The sequence below is a fragment of the Electrona antarctica genome (genome assembly GCF_951216825.1).
Source record: "Electrona antarctica genome assembly, chromosome: 2".
Taxonomy (NCBI): Eukaryota; Metazoa; Chordata; class Actinopteri; order Myctophiformes; family Myctophidae; genus Electrona; species Electrona antarctica.
Genome location: NC_136807.1, coordinates 43,180,899 through 43,199,571, shown reverse-complemented (window position 1 = coordinate 43,199,571; position 18,673 = coordinate 43,180,899). Strand labels below are relative to the sequence as shown.

The window sequence follows — 18,673 nt, the reverse complement described above, 5'->3', positions numbered from 1 at the left end:
CATGTTTAGAAACAAATTCACTCCCTGCATAAGAAGGCCTGCCGAGATTCTTCCAACTCCACTGTTCTGAAATCCAGGGAGAAGTAAACTGAGGAGGTGATTTGCTGCAGGAGGATTGTTTCCCTATTTTTGAGTTGACCTAGTGGGACCCTAAACCACTCAGTTAACCCAGACACTGTCAACAGGAGAAATACACACCTTAACATTTGGATGAAAAACATTAACCGCAAGAGGATCTTTCTTAACCACTCCCTACAGCAGGAGGATCTGTGTCCCTTTTTTGTTTGAACTGAACTCTCAAAGACCAATTTTGCTTTATTTCAAAGGAGTGGTGAATTGAATTAATAACTCCATTTGTACCCAAGATTTTGAGTTGAACATTTTACATTATTTTGTTGGTTTTGTTTTGTTGATTTTCGTTCTGAATATTGAATGCCATTTGATGCTTTTGTTATTTTCATTAAAGGAGCATTCAGTGATTTGGGTGATTTGGAAAACCACCCAGTCCGCCCCGGTAACAAAATGTGCACATGCACGCTCTACAGTGGGGGGAAGTGCAACAGGCCAACAGCATGTGCACCAAGGCCCGCCCCCACTCGATCATGATTGGAGGAAGGCCCCTCTCATCCTGATTGGATGACGGTTTTGCCACCCGCCACCAAAACTGAAACTAGGGTTTTTTGACCCCAGGGGCTCACTGGGGACAGGGAGGAACTCCTTATATGGTCAGCACACTCTATAGTAGGGAGGATTATCCAGAAAAAAAGAAAAAATAAGTGATATTTGAATTAAGTCAAATCACTGAATATACCTTTAAAGTAAATGTTGTAACCACGCACCCTGGTTTCAATACAAAATGTACAAATACTGTTCCAATCCAACTTAGGCCAAGTTCAGAGCTGAAATATTTCTGTTCACTACACTAATCGTAGTGGACAGCCTGCGATTTAGGCTAACAAATTTCAGGTGTACTAAATGCCAGGAGGGGGCATATTACAAAGCTTAAAGAGCATAACCTAATCGTGCAGCTAGACATCCTATCCATTTCAACAGGATACAATTGGGAGGGAAAAAAAGTTCAAATACAGAACATATCAATTAGATTCATTTCTACAGCAGCACAGTAAAACTGTGCATAACGTTTTTATTAGAAAAGGGACTGTTTAAAGTAAAGAAATATGGAATCAACAAAATAAATTATTGTCCTAACACTGTGAACATATATCAAACAGTAGCAGTGTTGGATGCAAAACAGTGAAACAATACCTCACACCATTAGTACAAACGCAAGATTCAAGAGGGAATCTGAGAGCATGCATACCGTATATCAAATCAAATTATCTGAAGGTGGCACATTTGTATTGACCGGTGTAGATCAGAGTTGCAGTACCTGCCACAATGTCCTGAAATTATAACGGTTTGTCAATCTCTTGAGTTAAGACAGCGAATACAAACAAATACAGGGTTCCAGTCTCACCCAAGACAAAAAGATCTTAGCCAAGCAGAAAGACAATATTTACATTTCAACATGAACATATCTATGGTCATCCAAGAGTTTTTTTTCCCCAAGGAAAGAGCTTGCTTTCCAGGGAAATAATGTACATATAAAAGGGACATTCAATTGGCATGTGTAATATAGTATAGTTAAAGGTTATAGTAGCTGTCCAAAACTATTCATTAGTTAAAGACTTCATTCTGTTACAAATACAGTTCTCAGCTGAAGGTTGTGTTTTCACTTCAAAATGTTTAGTTCTTGCTTTACAATAAAGAACCTTGAAAATGTTGTTTTAACTTTGCTTTACAATAAATAAAGCTTGAAAATCTATTTCTGCACACAGACAGACTTCCTTATAAACAATCATGTTTCATAATTATGCAAACATGCATAACAGCATTGTTTGTCACATACCAAAGAATAGTTGTATATTCAAAACAAAATACTCCCCCCACAAACAGCATGATCATTCAATAAATACTAACAATGAGAAAGCCCCCTCAGACAATGCAGTGCATGCATGTGTATGAATAAAGGTCTTGTTTATATACATTTTAGGCCTATGCATTCATGCCAAAGTATGACTCTACAATCCATACATATGCACACATTGCTCACAGCGCACGCACACGCACACACACACACACACACACAGACACACACACACACAGGCAGGATTTTCCTCACTGATACATGAAATTAAACATCTGTGCTTTCCATATGCAAATTTGAATAACAGAACATTTTGAAAATAGTAACATTTCCACAACCATTGTACAACCCTTCAGTAATTTAAATTGATAATGAAAATAAAATAGAATATTATATATTTTATATTTGCATGTGAAAAGCAAAGAGGCTTCATGTAGTTCAGGTAGACATGTTAACAGATACAATTATACTTCTTATAATTACATGCAAATAAACATGATACCTGTCCAGTTTCCAAGTAAATATCTGTGATTTTCATAAGTGCAGATGTATAATGGCACTACCTGAACAATCCATGTTGTTTTTTGAGAACTGTTAAATGTAAATAAAATCTCCAACTCTGTGCTGACCTGTAGATTATTAAAACAAGGAATTCAGTTTTAAAAGAGGACATTAATAGCATTAATTTACAGACAATCACATGGATGTGTCGCAGATGGTTTATCCTGTAGTGACTTTGACAAAAAAATACATTGTTTTGACAGCTACTGTAAGTGCCCACAATATTAAGCATTGCATTGAAACAGTGTAATAGAAACTACATTGCATTTGTAGTCACTCGTACTGTAGATGCCACTAAGTAATAATATGCTGCTCAAAGATTTAAGCAGGAGGTAATGGTCTTGTGTAAAAGCAGCATTCTTTGAATTGTATGTTTATTGCACATTTCACAGCATGGTTTAAAGAAAAACATCAAACCATCGCTGCTAAGAGCTGAGCTTTTAACTCATACACTGGAGTCACGAAAAGGCATAACTTATTTGGAGTTTGCAGCAACAAACCACTATACATAACAAAATGAGGCCAGATCACATTTAAAGGGACAAATTGAAATATTTGAAGCTATCTATGAACAATAGATATAGAAACAATAGAAATTTAACAGTCAAATTCTGCACCTCATGGCATTCAACTAGCCATATTGCACGACTGCAGCCACAACAACAGAGATGTGCAAAGAACCTTTGTCAGCCCACACATTAGAATCTTTGGCTAACCAAACCCAAACAGCTATTGTAAGAGAGGAGATAAAACATTCTCCTGTGCTGCTGAAGCATACATGGACAAAACCCAAAACCACAACTGAGAAAGACCCGAGGCTGACTCACAGGGTGCCCGTCAGGAAATGAAATAACAGCAGATCTCTCAAAGGCTCATCTCCAGTTGCGGTACATGTAGACGGAGGCAAAGAACAAGTTGGCAGTCAGGCTTACTAATAAAAGCCCTGGCCATATGAGTCGCATCACAACACCTAGAAATGTCAAACAAAAACATACACACATACAAACATACATTAGGTATTTTGAAAACTAGATTTCAGATTAAGGTGTGCATTTTAGATGGCTTTGATTTTAGGTCTGTTACTTACATTTTAGGACTTTAATGACACAACACTCTGACGTGTCAAGTAATAACAATTTGATTGAAAAAGAGACCCATTTCCAAATACTAACAATGAGAAAGCCCCCTCAGACAATGCAGTGCATGTATGTGTATGAGAGTATGAATAAAGGTAAAGGTATTGTTTATATACATTTTATTTTATATATGCATACATGCCAAAGTATATGACTCTACATCCATACATATGCAATTATGCACACATTGCTCACAGTGCGTGCGCACACACACACAATAGAAATAGGGAGGCAGGATAAGGAGGTAGTATAAAGAGACGATTTCCATCCCATGTTTAACTCGGACTGCTCAACTCACCTTTGGATGCAGGTGTGCTCTCCGGGCTGTGGGTGGTGGTGTCGACCAGGCATGCTGAGGAGGACTCTGAGGAACCGTGCCTCCTCTGCTCTTCATGAATAACACTGCCCTCCCTCAGCAATGAACTTAAATCTAAATAAAATATATCGGGGGTTAGTCATTATGGCAAATGAGCACAACATGACGGTCTATGACCTTCAAAAGGACTGTCGTGTTAAGGAAAATGTGTAACTTAAATGAGTTTATGACATGATAGTGCTCATACATCTAATATTACTTGTACTTTTCCACCAGGGCACAACTAGACATACTCCTTGCAGCCTTGACTGATAACCACAACAAACTATAAGATTTTGTCCCTTGAAAGACTTACCATTCTGGCTTTGGAAGGGTGATATATCGGGGGAAAATCGGCCACTGTAAATCGAAGGGGCAGGCTCCACAAAGAAGTGGGACGGGGAAACAGGCGGGGACATGGGCGGGGACATAGGCGGGGGCTCCATCTCAGACGAGAAGAGTCGAAGTTTTCGGCCATTGATGTTAAGGCGGGCAGGGCTGATGAGTGGACGTCGCTGAAAGGCAGAGGTTGAACTTGATACAGAACCTGCCACAGAGGGCGTCGGAGAGGGTCCTGGAGAGGACGGACGACTCCCTGACTTCAGGGAGAAGTAGTCTGTGAAGAAACGGTAACATATCTTTTGTCATGGAAAGATCAGACTGAATCAGTGTGTAAGAAAACAAAGCAAAGAATCTACTTCCTTCGCCGTCTAAAATCCTTCGGTGCTAGTAGACGGATTCTTCTTTTGTTCTTCACTTCTATTATTATGAGTGTTCTTCAGTACTGTAGTTACAGTACCACCTGGTATGGATGTTTGTCTGCAGCCCTAAAGTCACAACTGTTGCAACAACTGAACATTGTTCAAAGATTGTTGGACAACCACTTCAGAGGAGAATATAGGTTGCTACCTTCAGGAAGGAGATATGTTGTCCCAGCATACAATAAGGTCAGACTAAAGAGGTCCTTTGTCCACTACTTTGAGGCTTAAACAGGAGGTTGGCCATGACAGGGTACTCTGAGTGGTGGACATTGCTCTTGTCTTCATGTATGTAATCTTGTTTTTGTTCTCTGTGCTATGTTAAAGGTGTGTATGTGTTCTGCATACATGGCTGCTGGGTCGCAAGATAAATTTCAGTGAAGTATAATTTTTAAAAAAACAATAAAGTACTATATCATATCAATGAAATTATCATCGTGACTTCGCAAATGTAATTTAGAATGGCATCTTATTTATAAAGACAGGACAGTGGAAGAGACAGGAAAGTGAAAGGGGAGAGGGGTGACATTTTCTAGTCTGTGCCATAACCAGATAAGCCAGCAAGGGGCGCTAAGACCTTGAAAGACTTGCTGATTTCGTACCTGAAGATGGGGAGTCTTTGCATTGCGATGAAGGTCTGCTTCCACTAAACAGGTACCCTGATTCTGAAAAAAAGAATCACACAGCCAGACCGTTAATCAAACATCACAAAATGTAATACCTTCTGTGATTAGATGATCAGACCAGAGATGCATCAGAGACTTTAGCCAGCTTTTTCATAAACCTGGTGCTCTGTTATGGGCAAATAAATCAATTAAAAAGAAACACTCCACAGTAGATTAGAAGGATAAACAGACAAGACACTGTCACACTAGAGCACATATATATTTTAATTTAGCCCAATTAATCAGGAAACAAGCCCACAAATTACTAATGCCTGATTAATATTTGAGCGCTGTGTTGAACTCTTAGTAGGATGACTCATCTGACCATATCACTTTTATCCACATCTCTGTAGACCAGTGCCGATGGTTTTACACCACTCAACTCTGAAAGATTTTTTTTTTGTAATGAAGGGTTTATGCCCTGCAACTGAACTATAACATCCCTTTCTATGTAGGTCAGGGGTGGGCAACTGGCGGCCTGGGGGCCACATGCGGCCCCCACCTTCACTTAATGCGGCCCTCAGGTTAATGTCAGAATTCTGATTTAATATTGGTTTCAGCTGATTACAATTCCACAACATGCAAACATGACCCGCTTTAATTACTTCAGTCTAAATTAGTAGCTCAATGCTTCAACACAAGTATAATTAAAGGCATTTGAAATGAAAAATATTAATTTTCAGGATTCTGATTAAAAAAAAATAGCAAAAATTCAAGATTTCAATTCGAATATAGCAAAAATAGCCCATCTACAAGCTCAAAACGCATCGCAGCGCGCGACGCGTTTTGAGCTTGTAGATCGGCTATTTTTGCGACGACCGTAATATATGGCCCTAGGGAGTGAGTGTTGAAATATAGTGGCCCTCTCCATTGTCAAAGTTGCCCACCGCTGATGTAGGTGGTGACGTTGTTCTTCACATCCTGCAATTGACATGCTTTCTCAGTCACCAGAGTAGCTCTTCTGTTTTTCCTTAAGTATCACACTAATGCATGAGCATTGGAGTCAAAGTGACTATTTCTGACCATGTACAGTGACGTCTCTCCATAGATTGAAATGCACAAGTCACTTTAGTCACTAAAAACTAGCCAGTTGAACAATCTTTGCGACTAAAGCTCTGGCCATTTGTGCCCCACATTCGTGAACTCTTTCATAATGACTTGAATCTTTTAGTCTTGACATCTTGATCTAAAATCAAGGTCAGCTGGGCTTGCTCTGCATTTCTTTTATACATGCCACAGCACAGAGCATGATATGATGTTACCTGCGTAACAGTATCATGCAGTACATTTGTATGGAAGCATCTGCATTCCTTACATTTCTCCACTCCTTTATTTTGTCACCCATCTGTATACTGGTATGAACAACATGTAAAAAAGTGTCTATCTGACATCCGTTTAGTATAACCCATTGGGTATTACTTATTGTTGCAAAATAAGCAATGGATACAATGTAGCGACCATTTAGTCACAAGCCCTTGTCAATAAGTTTGATTGGTTATTTATAAAACCCACAGACGTAACCACTTTCAACCTGCTTTTTTTATGCATCTGAGAACTACGGATTGTAAAATGTATTTGCCACCTGAAGAAGACTGCAAACAAACCAGGGTTCTCAGAGTAGCTTCCAGCAATCAGCATGCAATCATCCTCTGACTGACCAAAGCTCTCCAGAAAGAATATACATTACGACATTCCATGCACTGCCAGTTGTCTTCAACCACAACCATGATGTTGTCATGTCATCTATACTTTGCCAAAACAGAAAATGCAACCGTTTTACCTGTCCTAGCAAGGGAGGGCATTGTGCCGAGGCAGAGGGCTCTGTTCAGACGGCCAGGCAGGGAGGAAGGGGAGGCCTTGCGCTCCCGAGGACTCTGCTGGCTGTTGATGAGCTTGGAGAGGTGGGGAGGCGGGGTGGGGATGAAGGTTGCTGCCTGGCTGGGGAAGGTAGCGGAGAGCAGGGGAGGATTGCAACTGAAGGGAGGGCCCATAGCGCTTCCTGCAAGGTATCTGCAAAACAAGAGCAACATAATTGTCCCTTCTGGGTCTGTACAAGGTTTTATTTGTAATCCTATATAAAAGTAAAGCAACAAATCATTACTCCTTTTCCAGTTGGCGAGTGTATTCTTACAAGACGAGTCATCCTGTGACTGACAATGCATCCATAAAACGCTCAACACTACAGTGTACCTACTATGAGCAAATGATCAAAGGCAAATGTTTACACTACAACTGTTTTAGGGCATTTCTGGCTTTGTGACTTTTTTTTTTACATTGCTGCTACACACAATTTAACATGAACAAATGACAATCAGTGGCCAATTAACGGACCTATGCGAGTAGTAGTAGGAGTTAAGACCCTAACAAGTCATATAACTGCACAATTATTGCTTGTCATGGGGCTGTAATCATCCATGCATTGGGCAAATGTTGTAGTCAAACCACCTGTCCAGCACGTGCTGCATGAAGAAAGACACCAGACTGATAAAAAAAAACAAAAAAGACCCATTCATTGGTTACAGCTGCCGTACAATCATAGGACTGTTGACAATGCCTACTGACTGAGAGCTGAGAAATGCTTCTCAGCAACTGCTCAAATCCACATTTCTACAACAGTCATTCAAATTCTAAAGACAACTGACCGTAGGTTTAACCAGAACATTGTCAAACTCTGGTTTCTCTGGGTAATAGATAGATAGATCTTTGTCATTGTAACAGGTACAAGTACAACACAATTGTGATGTGCTGGGGAGTACACTGAGCCGCTGCAACGGTGTGCGCCGCCACTAGGCATAATGGATATTGACATATCCTGTATTAATTAAGGATGTTATTATAGGGAAGAATTGGAAGTCTACCAGTACAACTGAGAGGGGGGAAATAACTTTTGATGAACACCAAACAGAGAGGGCATGTCCTTTCACAGTTTTTTTTTTATTACATTCAACAGACAGCAATCACTCCTACAAAAGTCCCCAAAAAGATAGTTTAATAGTAGTCGGAAAAAAAGGGTTAGACAACAATGAACTTCAGCATTCATATATGTTATTCCCAATCCCAGAGCCCTAGTAAAAACCGACGCAACATAGTTTCTCCATTAATTTACATCACTGCTTACCCCAAAACAGGATGTACATCATAACAACGTACAGCTCCACAAATAGAGCATTTCATACAAACACTTAACACAATAAAATAAAAAAGACTGTCATGGACCAATAATATTATCCAGGGACAACAGACACATCCCAGGTCAGAATTGCACTTCCAATAAAAAAATAACAGAATGTTGGATGTTAAACTACAGAAGGAAACAACAACAAGGTGTACTGTTAAAGCCCTAATGCAAAAACTAATAGTCACCCTCTTCTTACATGTAAAAGTTCAGACAAACAATCCATAAATTCCATGAGTCCAGTTCCACCGTTTGTAGACCAGCACATTGCTATGATGTCACAGATTACACCAGTATTTTCACACGACCCAAAATCGTCCACAGACCCGTTTATGTAAATGTACCGTTTTAAACATTCCTATGCTAAATAAATTTAATTTTGTTCCCAAGGAAACACCAAATTTCTCTTTTGGGACTCAAGCTGAGTCTTCAGCTGGAAAAAAGAGGGGGAAAAAAAGAAAAGAAAACCCTGCATTACCCCACTTGTTTCTTTGGGTCTTAGTTATAGAGGAAAGTACAAAAACACGGATCAGACTCGACTCGCCATACGCTATAGGAATAACATAATTGAATTATTAAATTGAGAAATATTTCTCCATTTAAGATGCACAAGCCAAAGAAAATGCATTTCACTTGGGCTTCAGCCCTGGACAGAATCAACCAAGTGATGAAATCTCTTCAGAAAATACTAAAACACAAATTAAACACAGTAAAAATCTAAATACATTCTGATTAGCTATTAGCTTTATATGGCACACCCTACACGCAAGAGTTATAACGTACCTACATTTGGTACGTTAGGTTTTAATACAAAGAAACCTTGCACACAAGTTTGTGTTTCTGTAACGCATACATAACATTGATAAATGTTTGTCGGTACAGAAACAGCAAACTACATAATCACTTAGGAACAACAAAACAAACAGATACAGAAGATAATCACATTTGTTAGCTACAAATATTCAGTATAATTGTGTATTAAAATCTGGCAAGCTTTCATCAATGCCTTGTTAATTTGCCACAAATGTGTTTCACAGAATACTATATGCTCCAGCTACATTTGGCACCTTAGACCTAATTTATGGTTCAGTTGGAAACGTCTTGCTTACAAATTACAAATACCTCGTTTTTGTCAATCAACATGTTGCACAACTCATTCATGCCTAAGCAAACACTAGGCTTTGAATGTAATATATTGCTACTATATTTGTGCTCAAAACACACAACAACACTCTGGTGTTCTAGGAGAGATGAGTACTTGGTAAAGGGCGAGGTTGAGGTCATAGTACAGTTCATCAGGAAGACATCAGAATACTCTAAACACCCCAAGCAGGATGAGCCACATAATTGCTCTTTGTCAAAAATAACATACCAGGACAACAAACCTGCATTTTGGGCATAGAAAGAAAAGCTAAACCTGGTAGTCGCAAGCATACAAGACCTTACTTTGGCGAGGAGCATTTTATGCTTTAGCTCAACTACATCACAAAAACACACAAAAGATACAAAGCATGGTAGTGCAGATAAACTATCTTTGTCAAGATTTAAGATGCCGTTTGTACAGATCAAGCACTGAATTATACATCTCTGAAATTTCAACATGACTCAAAAAAGATCTAGAAACAGAACCACTCTGTGGGAAAGCTTTGAGTGGGATCGCCATGATACAGCAATTAAAACAACTGTACAGCACAGGTCTGGGCAATATATTGATATTTTCTGGTATGATGGATATCGTAATATTGTGATAATGGCATAAGTTGTTTCCAAAATAGAGAAAATAGCCGATATACAAGGCAAACATGTTGTGAGCTTGTAGCTTCTTTTTTTTTTTTTGCTAAGACGTCCACAGACGTCTTGGGCACTACATAGCGGGATTTCCCAGGACGCCTGTGGACGTCTTGGGCTCACAACCCGTTAAAAACGCCCAGCCCTAGTACAGCATTACACACAGCTTGAACAGCTGTTGATAGGATGGAACATCCAATCAGTTTAGCTTAATAATCTGTAGTCCAAAAAGTACATTTTAGTGTATAATTAGTATTATGTATTAATGATGGTTCATTTAACAAACCATTAAAACTGTACATTTGACAGTTTCAGTACTGTTGTCACCATGGCATTCCTGTAGAATGCCAAAATGTGGTAATGATCATGAAAAACATATATAGGGTTGATAAATGAAACATAATAAATATATTACAGCTCAGACAGACAGACAAAGAAATGTCAGAGACAATAATATTGTCATATCATGGCATATTACTCCCACACAAAACATCAACTAGGAACAAACTGCATCTTTAATGCTCAATATTGGCCAGCAGTTTTGTTGCCGAAACAATCCGGAACTTAAGGTTTAATGATTGCCTTGGCTTGTGGCTATTACAGCAACAAAGATGCTGGTCTGAGAACATCTAAAGATCAGCACAACATGCAAATTACACTTCACAGTAAAACACACAGTCCTTACAGCTACTACTTGAATACAGAATTTTACAATACTATGTCTACCTTCCTATTTCGGTATTGTCCATTATTTTATTTTTTTAAACAAAGTGCACTCGTAAAAGGTTAATGCATGCATTGAGGGTGGGATATACATTCTATCAAACTGTGCATACATATAGTAAAATGTTACTATCACTATGGTCAATAATGGACAAAGTATCAAGGCAAGGGACAGAGGAAAGGATCTAGTGCAGTATAAATTCCACTTTCATCATTAGAACGGAGTTAGAAAATGTGTTAAAACAAAATAACTTGTCTCTATTGGACGGATAACCACTTGAAACGTGGTGCCATTTGTAAATACTACATAGGCTTCCCTTTTCTCGGCCTGTTTGAGAATCCCATCTCCTATTTTAATAGAAAAATGTTCTTCCAACATCATGTTTAATTTGACAATTTGCCTGGGACGGAAAGTATCTAATTCAAAATACTAAAATGCTAGTAACTGGAAGTGAGCAGCTTTTTCCATGTACTTTTTGAGTAGCCTACTAGTTATGCTGTTATGGCAAAACTTTAAAATTTGGTTTGAATTGAACCTCTTTTCCTTCATAAGGCTATTTGAGAAAGCTCTCTTATAAAGAAGATATGGTCACCAGTTTGAACCTTTTACTTTAGTAGTATTCAACAAGTAATATATTCTAGATGAATTATATTTTATTGAAGTAACAGTAATTACCCAAAAACTGACTTATTTTACATCATTTACACACCCCATGAAGCTTTGAAATTATGGAGATTTTTTTGTTTTTGGCACATTCCTGAGCCAATAATTTGATGACCTTCATGGTTCAAAAGATTAAAAAATAACTGATAATTTAAATAAAATTACCAACACTATGCTGTAATACCAATCCTGTTGAGAGTGCAAAAGGAAAACGTTTGAAGGATTAGCTAAAACTCTAAACCAAACGCCAAATACTCAAAAGCTGTACTTGAGAGCTTTCACACTTTGCGTACATTGGCGGCCCCAAGTGGCAATGAGAGGTAACAGATCACACCACTGGTCAGACCAAAGTAACCACTCAAGTTCATTGTGGTAAATGTACAGTTATTTAAATCCTATGCAACGGGTTGATCGTGTACATTTGTAATCTGTTATAGGACTATACTAGTCATATACTATGAATAGTTTTTGTATATTCATGTAATTTTATATTTATAGCACCGTCAAAACTAATTTTATAGGCATAATAGATGACTACTTTAAACATTTAGCTTATATTTATGATTAATATTATGCCAAGCATCAGGAAATGAATACAATCCATCATCTTTGGGTTTTATATTGATGCCAGGCTAAGTTCATTCCTTGGAGCGATGTACGTGACAATAGGGAGACTCCGTGTCAGGTAGACAAAAAGCCAATAGATGCACTTGTGCTATGAGAGTAATGATAGGTCGATAGCATAAAGAACTACAGCAGGGGTGGGGAATAAGCGAAGGTATAGAAGGTATGATTTTGCCCTACAGTATGGATTTTGACGATACTGTGCTGACTGGTAGAGCTTGTTTTTTGTTTCACTTTTTTTTTCCTGCTGTACTTGAAGTCAGTTTTTATTTGCACTTGGTGCAGCTAGACAATTTAATTTCAATGTCTTACATTTATGACTTACTTACTTGAGAAAAGGTTATTTATTTCTAGTACTGCAGTTTTGCACAATACATGTTCTTAGTTACCATAATAGTTGCCATACCAGTGCTTCAACCCTTCAGAAGCTTTTATATTGAAATTTTACGAAAAAGGAATATACGGTGATATACAGTATATACCAATAACATCATTGCCTCAATTTATATTGTGATGATTATTTGATTAGTTATGCTTAGGATGACAAATTAATGTCACTCAAAAACTTGAGTGTTTTGTTCTCCCGTGTTAGAAATGTTAGAAATGCTATACAATCTTCTTACATACAGTCTTGGTAACAGTAGTGTTCAATGGTTTCATAGTATATTCTAAGTAATAAACTTTGAAGGCAAGTCTTTCCCCCCCATTGTAGTTGGTTAATAAAGTAGTAGCAATGGTTAAGAGTGAGGCTGTAATGAAATGAAAAGACAGTGTCATTCCAAAAAAGAAATATGACACATCATATAATAATAGTTCCCATTGTGTAGCCATGATGGTGGATGCACAGGGTGGTCTTTTTAAAACACATTTAAATGTTACTGTTCAGATTCTGACCTTCGACCTCTGGCTCTTCTCTGTCCCACGGACTTGCGCGTTGCCACGGCCGCGGCAAAGCCAACCAGGCAACAGAGGGCGATGGCGCTCAGCCTGGCAGTGTCCAGCCAATCCGAGATGCCCGTCAGGTAGATCTCAGCCAAGTACAAGCACATGACCAGGAACCACAGCACCGAGGCCATAGCATCAATTCTCCTCAATCTGGAAAAAGACAAAATTTCTGCTCAATTTTCACAACAATTTATTCCCGACTGATTTACTCTGTATTTGTGGAACGTGGTGGTAGACAATAGAAATGACCACCAAACAAGATTCAAGTCGTCTGCACATTATGGTTAATGTGTCAATTTATTTGATATATTTTGGTCAAAGAAAATCAACGTAAATCTATCTTAAAATTCCCAATTAATGCAGTTGAATTAACAACGTACGATCGAAGTATTAATACACTTTCACACCCTCATAATATACCATTTCATTTAGTCAATTTATTATTCTGTTAAAATACAATTCAAATCAGCATATGCTACGCTTCAAAACATGTCTGCTGTTCATTGAGACAAATACGAGACAAAGTGTTGCCTTCCTTACCGAACAGGTCCAGCCATGAAGATACCAGTGATGCAGGTCAACAGGCCAACGGAGGCCACAGCGATCTGGTTGTTTCTTCCATAATGCCAAGCCAACTGGGCTTTTTCAACAGCTGCATCTGGTAGCAACTGCAGTAGCCCCTGCCAATGCTGCCACACATGGGCATATGTGCTGCCATCACTGTTGTTGTTGGAGGTGGAATCGTTGAAGGGGCTGGGTTTGGGAGGGACGACCCCGCCGCTGAGTGTTGGGGGGGCACTGGCGGACACAGTCTGGTCTGTTGACCCGAAGACAGTTGTTGCCAGCAGGAAGGAGCAGGCCAGGAAGGCGAGGGCACGCAGCAGTATCACAGCCACAGGAGTAGTGATGGAAGAGCTCTGTGGGAAGAGAAAAGGTTTCACCCATTGAGACCCGAGACCAGACTCTACAAAAAATGTCTTCTAAATCCTAACAGTTTTCAGATAAAAACGTATATTTTCTATATCAGTGGTTCTCAAACTATTTTCACGTCAAGAACCCCCAGAATGATATGTATTTGGCTACAGACCTCCATCTCAAATATGTTGTTCCAGGGACCCCCAGAAGCAAAGATATGAGTTAAAAATTTGCAAAAAGATTTGCACACGTTTTCACGATATTTCAAAAGTAATTGTTAGTGATTAAAAGCTAAGATGACACAGATACGTTCCAGGTGTTGATGGGTTAAAATGACAACTGGAATATCTACCAGATCTGTGGTGACATGTCACTTACAAATTCCAGCATCAACTTCTACTCCATGAAAGCCTGAGGGCTTTTATTTATTTATTTAAATCACAGCCATTATAGAGAGGCAATCACACATGCACTGAGCTGAAGCAATAATAACCCATAACTTGGGATTTGTATTTGTATTGACCTTTACGAAACCCTTGTCAGATTCTCGGCTGCGTCGTAGTTGATGGTTTAAGAGCCCCGTGCGAAGCTGCCGGTTCTGGTGTTTGATGTAGTACTCTATCGCCGTCTGGCATGGGCGGCACATCTTGTAGGTCTGCTCCAGATGGTGTTTATATGCCTCTATCTCCTCGTCGTAGTTCTCCTAGGAGGACAGAGAAAAAACACATATGACTGACAAGCAATATACAGTATATAGTTTCCATTCTTGGTGTTATTTCGACTTAAATGTGGTAAGTTATATTTTTGTCAAAGTACGCATTAAATAGCTCTATAATTTGATTGCTTGTTTGTTCAGTAACAGCAGTGTCCCCTTCTCTCCAACTTTTTAGTACACAGAAAATACATTCTTAGATTGGGATACCAATTTGATCTATTCAGGATAAAGAAAAACAAGCAGACATTTACTCAAGAGCTGGAGAGGTGGGGTGGGGAGACCCTGTTACAGAACAAACACTTTCTAGCAATGATTACCCAGAATATACTGTAGGAATATACTTTGGTAAATGGTGCATTTATATAGCGCCTTTATCCAAGGCGCTTTACATAGATTGGGTGAATTGTGCATTACATTCACACACACATTCATAGTATACATCGATGGCGGAGGAAACCATGCAAGGCACCAACCTGCTCATCAAGAGCAATTCAGAGTCTTGTTCAAGGACACTATGACACTAACTCTGGGTGAGCCCGGAATGAAACTGGGAACCTTCCGGTTCCCAACCGGCAAGTCTACTCCTAAACCACAGCCACAATACATACATCATCCCTTGGGATGAACGAAGCCAACTGCTTGATCTTGACAGACTGGTTGTTGTTGCACTTCCTGCAGAGGAGCATCTGGCTGTTGACCCACTGGAGTGTCTTGGGAGTCTCTGGTGACTGAAGGCTAGCAGAAACTCCATGGTTTAGATCTTCCATGTACTGAGCTGGGATGGGTTTGTTGTAGTCGCCATTCTGATGTTGCAGCAAGACAAGACAAAAAAAATGTATAAAATAAATACAATTAGGGCTGCAACTAGTGCTGCACAGTTAGCTACCTTACCGGTAATCGAAAAAGATTGAGATCTAGATTCAGAGACACGTATGCGATCTCATTTCTACATTTGAGCAAGAATCATGCAGCACTAGTAGTTGGCTGTCCAATTCATTTTAGTTACTCTTGTGTTTTTGCTACAAGAGAGGTTTAAGTCAAGCATGTTGATGTTGTCTCCAGCCTCCAGGTGTCACATTTTGAATGTAGTAATGTTCAGCAACTACAGACTAAAGACAAAAAATATTTTCATGGAAAAAATGAGAATCATGTGAGAATCGTGATCTCAATTCTGGTGGAGGAAAATCGAGATTCACATTTGAGCAAGAAGCGTGCAGCACTAACTGCATCAATCCTTTCCTACGACAAAGGATATTTTATCCTTTGTCGCACAATGGCGTCACACAAAAATTGGCGATCTACAAGCTCACAAAGCCTATTGCATTGAGAATAATCACATGAAAAACATGGTGACAAATGGTTGTTCAGCTTACCTCCTGGAAACCATTATATTGATCACAAACAGGGCAGTCCCAACAGTTCCTATTCCCATAGGGCACCACTGTATTCTGATTGCAGAACCAACAGTTGACATTGGCATGGACAGGCTTCTTCCTATAATAAAACAATAAGATAAGGAGAGGCTTCTTAAGTCATACAATCTTGACACTCTTAATCTACACATCTACAACATTTTCCTTCAAGGACATGGAAAGGTTCACGACAATTCGACAAAGTGGTTTTTTTTTAAAATAATTTGGAGTAAAGGTGAGAACTGCTTGAGTTTGCACAAAAACATTTCACCCACAGTGTTACACCTGTAAACCTGTGATGTGACAATATATCAAAATATATACTTCTGATTAATATTGAATAGTTCATTAACAAATTCCTGTCTCCATTGCTCTCTACCATGTAACTAACAACTGCTGTAGAATGACAACACATGACATCCTGGTCGTCAAAGATCACATCTTAAACTTGAAGAACTTAAAAAAAAAGAGGGAAAATATATCAGTGGCTCCACCCAGAAATATGTTAAACAAGTCTAGCAACCCTTATACCAGTTATAGTTTATTCTCTTTTTCATCTATTGAATTCTACAGTCTTTGGGGGGTTTTGTACGTATGCTGTCCTACCCGAGGTGTGGGGTCTACAACATTTCTCATTGGAGAAGGGTAGAGAGGGAGACCAGACCACCTCCCCCAAACAACCGTTGCATGTGTAGCCTACTAGTTTTAACAGTACACTGCCATACAGATTGTTTAAATTAAATATCGTTCTTTTGGTTAAATCCAGTTTAGAGTTGCACCTTTAACACTTTCTGTGTTACCCGGGGTCCCGGGGAGTAAAAAATAAAAAGCTAGGCTACTATTAGCCATTAAAGTGACAAGTGATCTTCATCCCGCTTGAGTCTTGAGAAGTGGAGGATGTGTTAGTACGGGACTACGGGGCATTATTAAACATAAATAGTTCATTGTATTATTATTGTAGTATGTTATTCCATGTCGTTAATGCGTTTTAAACCTGGTCGTCAACTTATCAGAAAAATCATAAATGGGCTAAATACAACAGCAGGCCACACACACATGCACAGGCGAGGAGCATTATTATACCTCGTCGCGATTCTGTAAATCAGCGCTCCTCCGGCGGCAACTGCCGTCGCTCCACATCCACCATACAATAGGTGAGGGTATTCCGTGAGGAACTGGTTCAAAGTTTCCATGATCTCCCACCGGCAGGGATTTTAAGCAGCAAGTTCAGTAGTAAAACATCTGAGTTGTTGTGTTTCACCCGAAAACCAGGCGCGCACGCGGGAAGAACTCCTCCTCCACGTCGCCCTACAGGAAACGGATTTACGTCGCAGACGTAAAGACGTATGGGCGTGGATACGTTCCAATATGGTCGAATTCATCCTACCTTCTGCCCTTATATTATTATTAACTTCTTGAAACAAATGCATGAATCGATCATCAGGAAAAACAAATCTATAAGAAATACATAATGTCGTCTGACTCTCATATCACGCGGTAAAACTAATATTTGTGGATGTACAAAAATAGACAACTGACTGAAGGGATGAAGAGGAGAGGCGAGTATGGTGATGGAATGGAGCCCGGAAAACTTTATCCAGCTTTACCTTTGTGTTCTGGCGTAATATTTCTCATTTGACTGAGAAACAAAATGCGATTAACGATCGCACAATACTCAACTATCCTTAAGATAACGAGCAATAATTTCAGATTAAAATAGATTTTTTACTGATGATGATAGGCCTATATCAATCTATAAAATGATACATTTTATTTATTGTTGATTCAACTAGTAAGGCAGGCTAAACGTGTCAAGGCTACCGTATTCCCTATTCTCCTATACTCTGCTTTTTAACGACGACAATAAAATTGCCCTATATCATGGTATGATTGGTATCAGAATTGCGCAAAAGGGCATAGCCTACCCTACTGTTGGTGTAGCAAACATACAGCATTTCAAACTCTTGCTTCAATTGCTATTGCCAAAAATAAGGGATCGGATCTACATTACAAGCTAACAAGTCCCAACTGTCCCATCCCAATGTTCTTGGCGAGTGACACCGTCGTACTACGGATTGTAAATACTACACTTGCCCACAAAGGAAAGAAGAAACTAAACTCAACTGACAATTACAGTTGCTACAGGGCTTCGTTTTGAAGTAAATGGCAACTCTTGCATCTTAAACCACTATAGGAGAAAATACATAAAATAGCCATAAAAAACAAATGCATGCTACACTTTAATACCATATAAATGGGCCAAATAGGCTATAGGTAATTCGTATTTTTAAAGTCCAAAACCTAGCCCAA

The 18,673-nt window shown here is 39.1% G+C and overlaps 2 protein-coding genes across 2 annotated transcripts in view; both read right to left on the bottom strand.

The window, feature by feature from the left end:
* Positions 1-18,673, bottom strand: part of clstn1 (calsyntenin 1) — a 324,752-nt gene that overhangs the window by 154,823 nt on the left and 151,256 nt on the right. The gene's annotated exons all lie outside the window — the stretch shown is intronic.
* Positions 1,483-17,699, bottom strand: tmem201 (transmembrane protein 201). Its single transcript, XM_079523903.1, has 11 exons — positions 17,447-17,699; positions 16,325-16,445; positions 15,560-15,754; positions 14,760-14,939; positions 13,862-14,238; positions 13,271-13,471; positions 7,183-7,412; positions 5,340-5,402; positions 4,296-4,595; positions 3,923-4,054; positions 1,483-3,458 (listed from the first exon to the last, which is right to left on the bottom strand). The coding sequence occupies exons 1-11, from the start codon at positions 17,554-17,556 to the stop codon at positions 3,361-3,363; spliced, it is 2,007 nt and encodes a 668-aa protein (XP_079380029.1). The 5' UTR covers positions 17,557-17,699; the 3' UTR covers positions 1,483-3,360.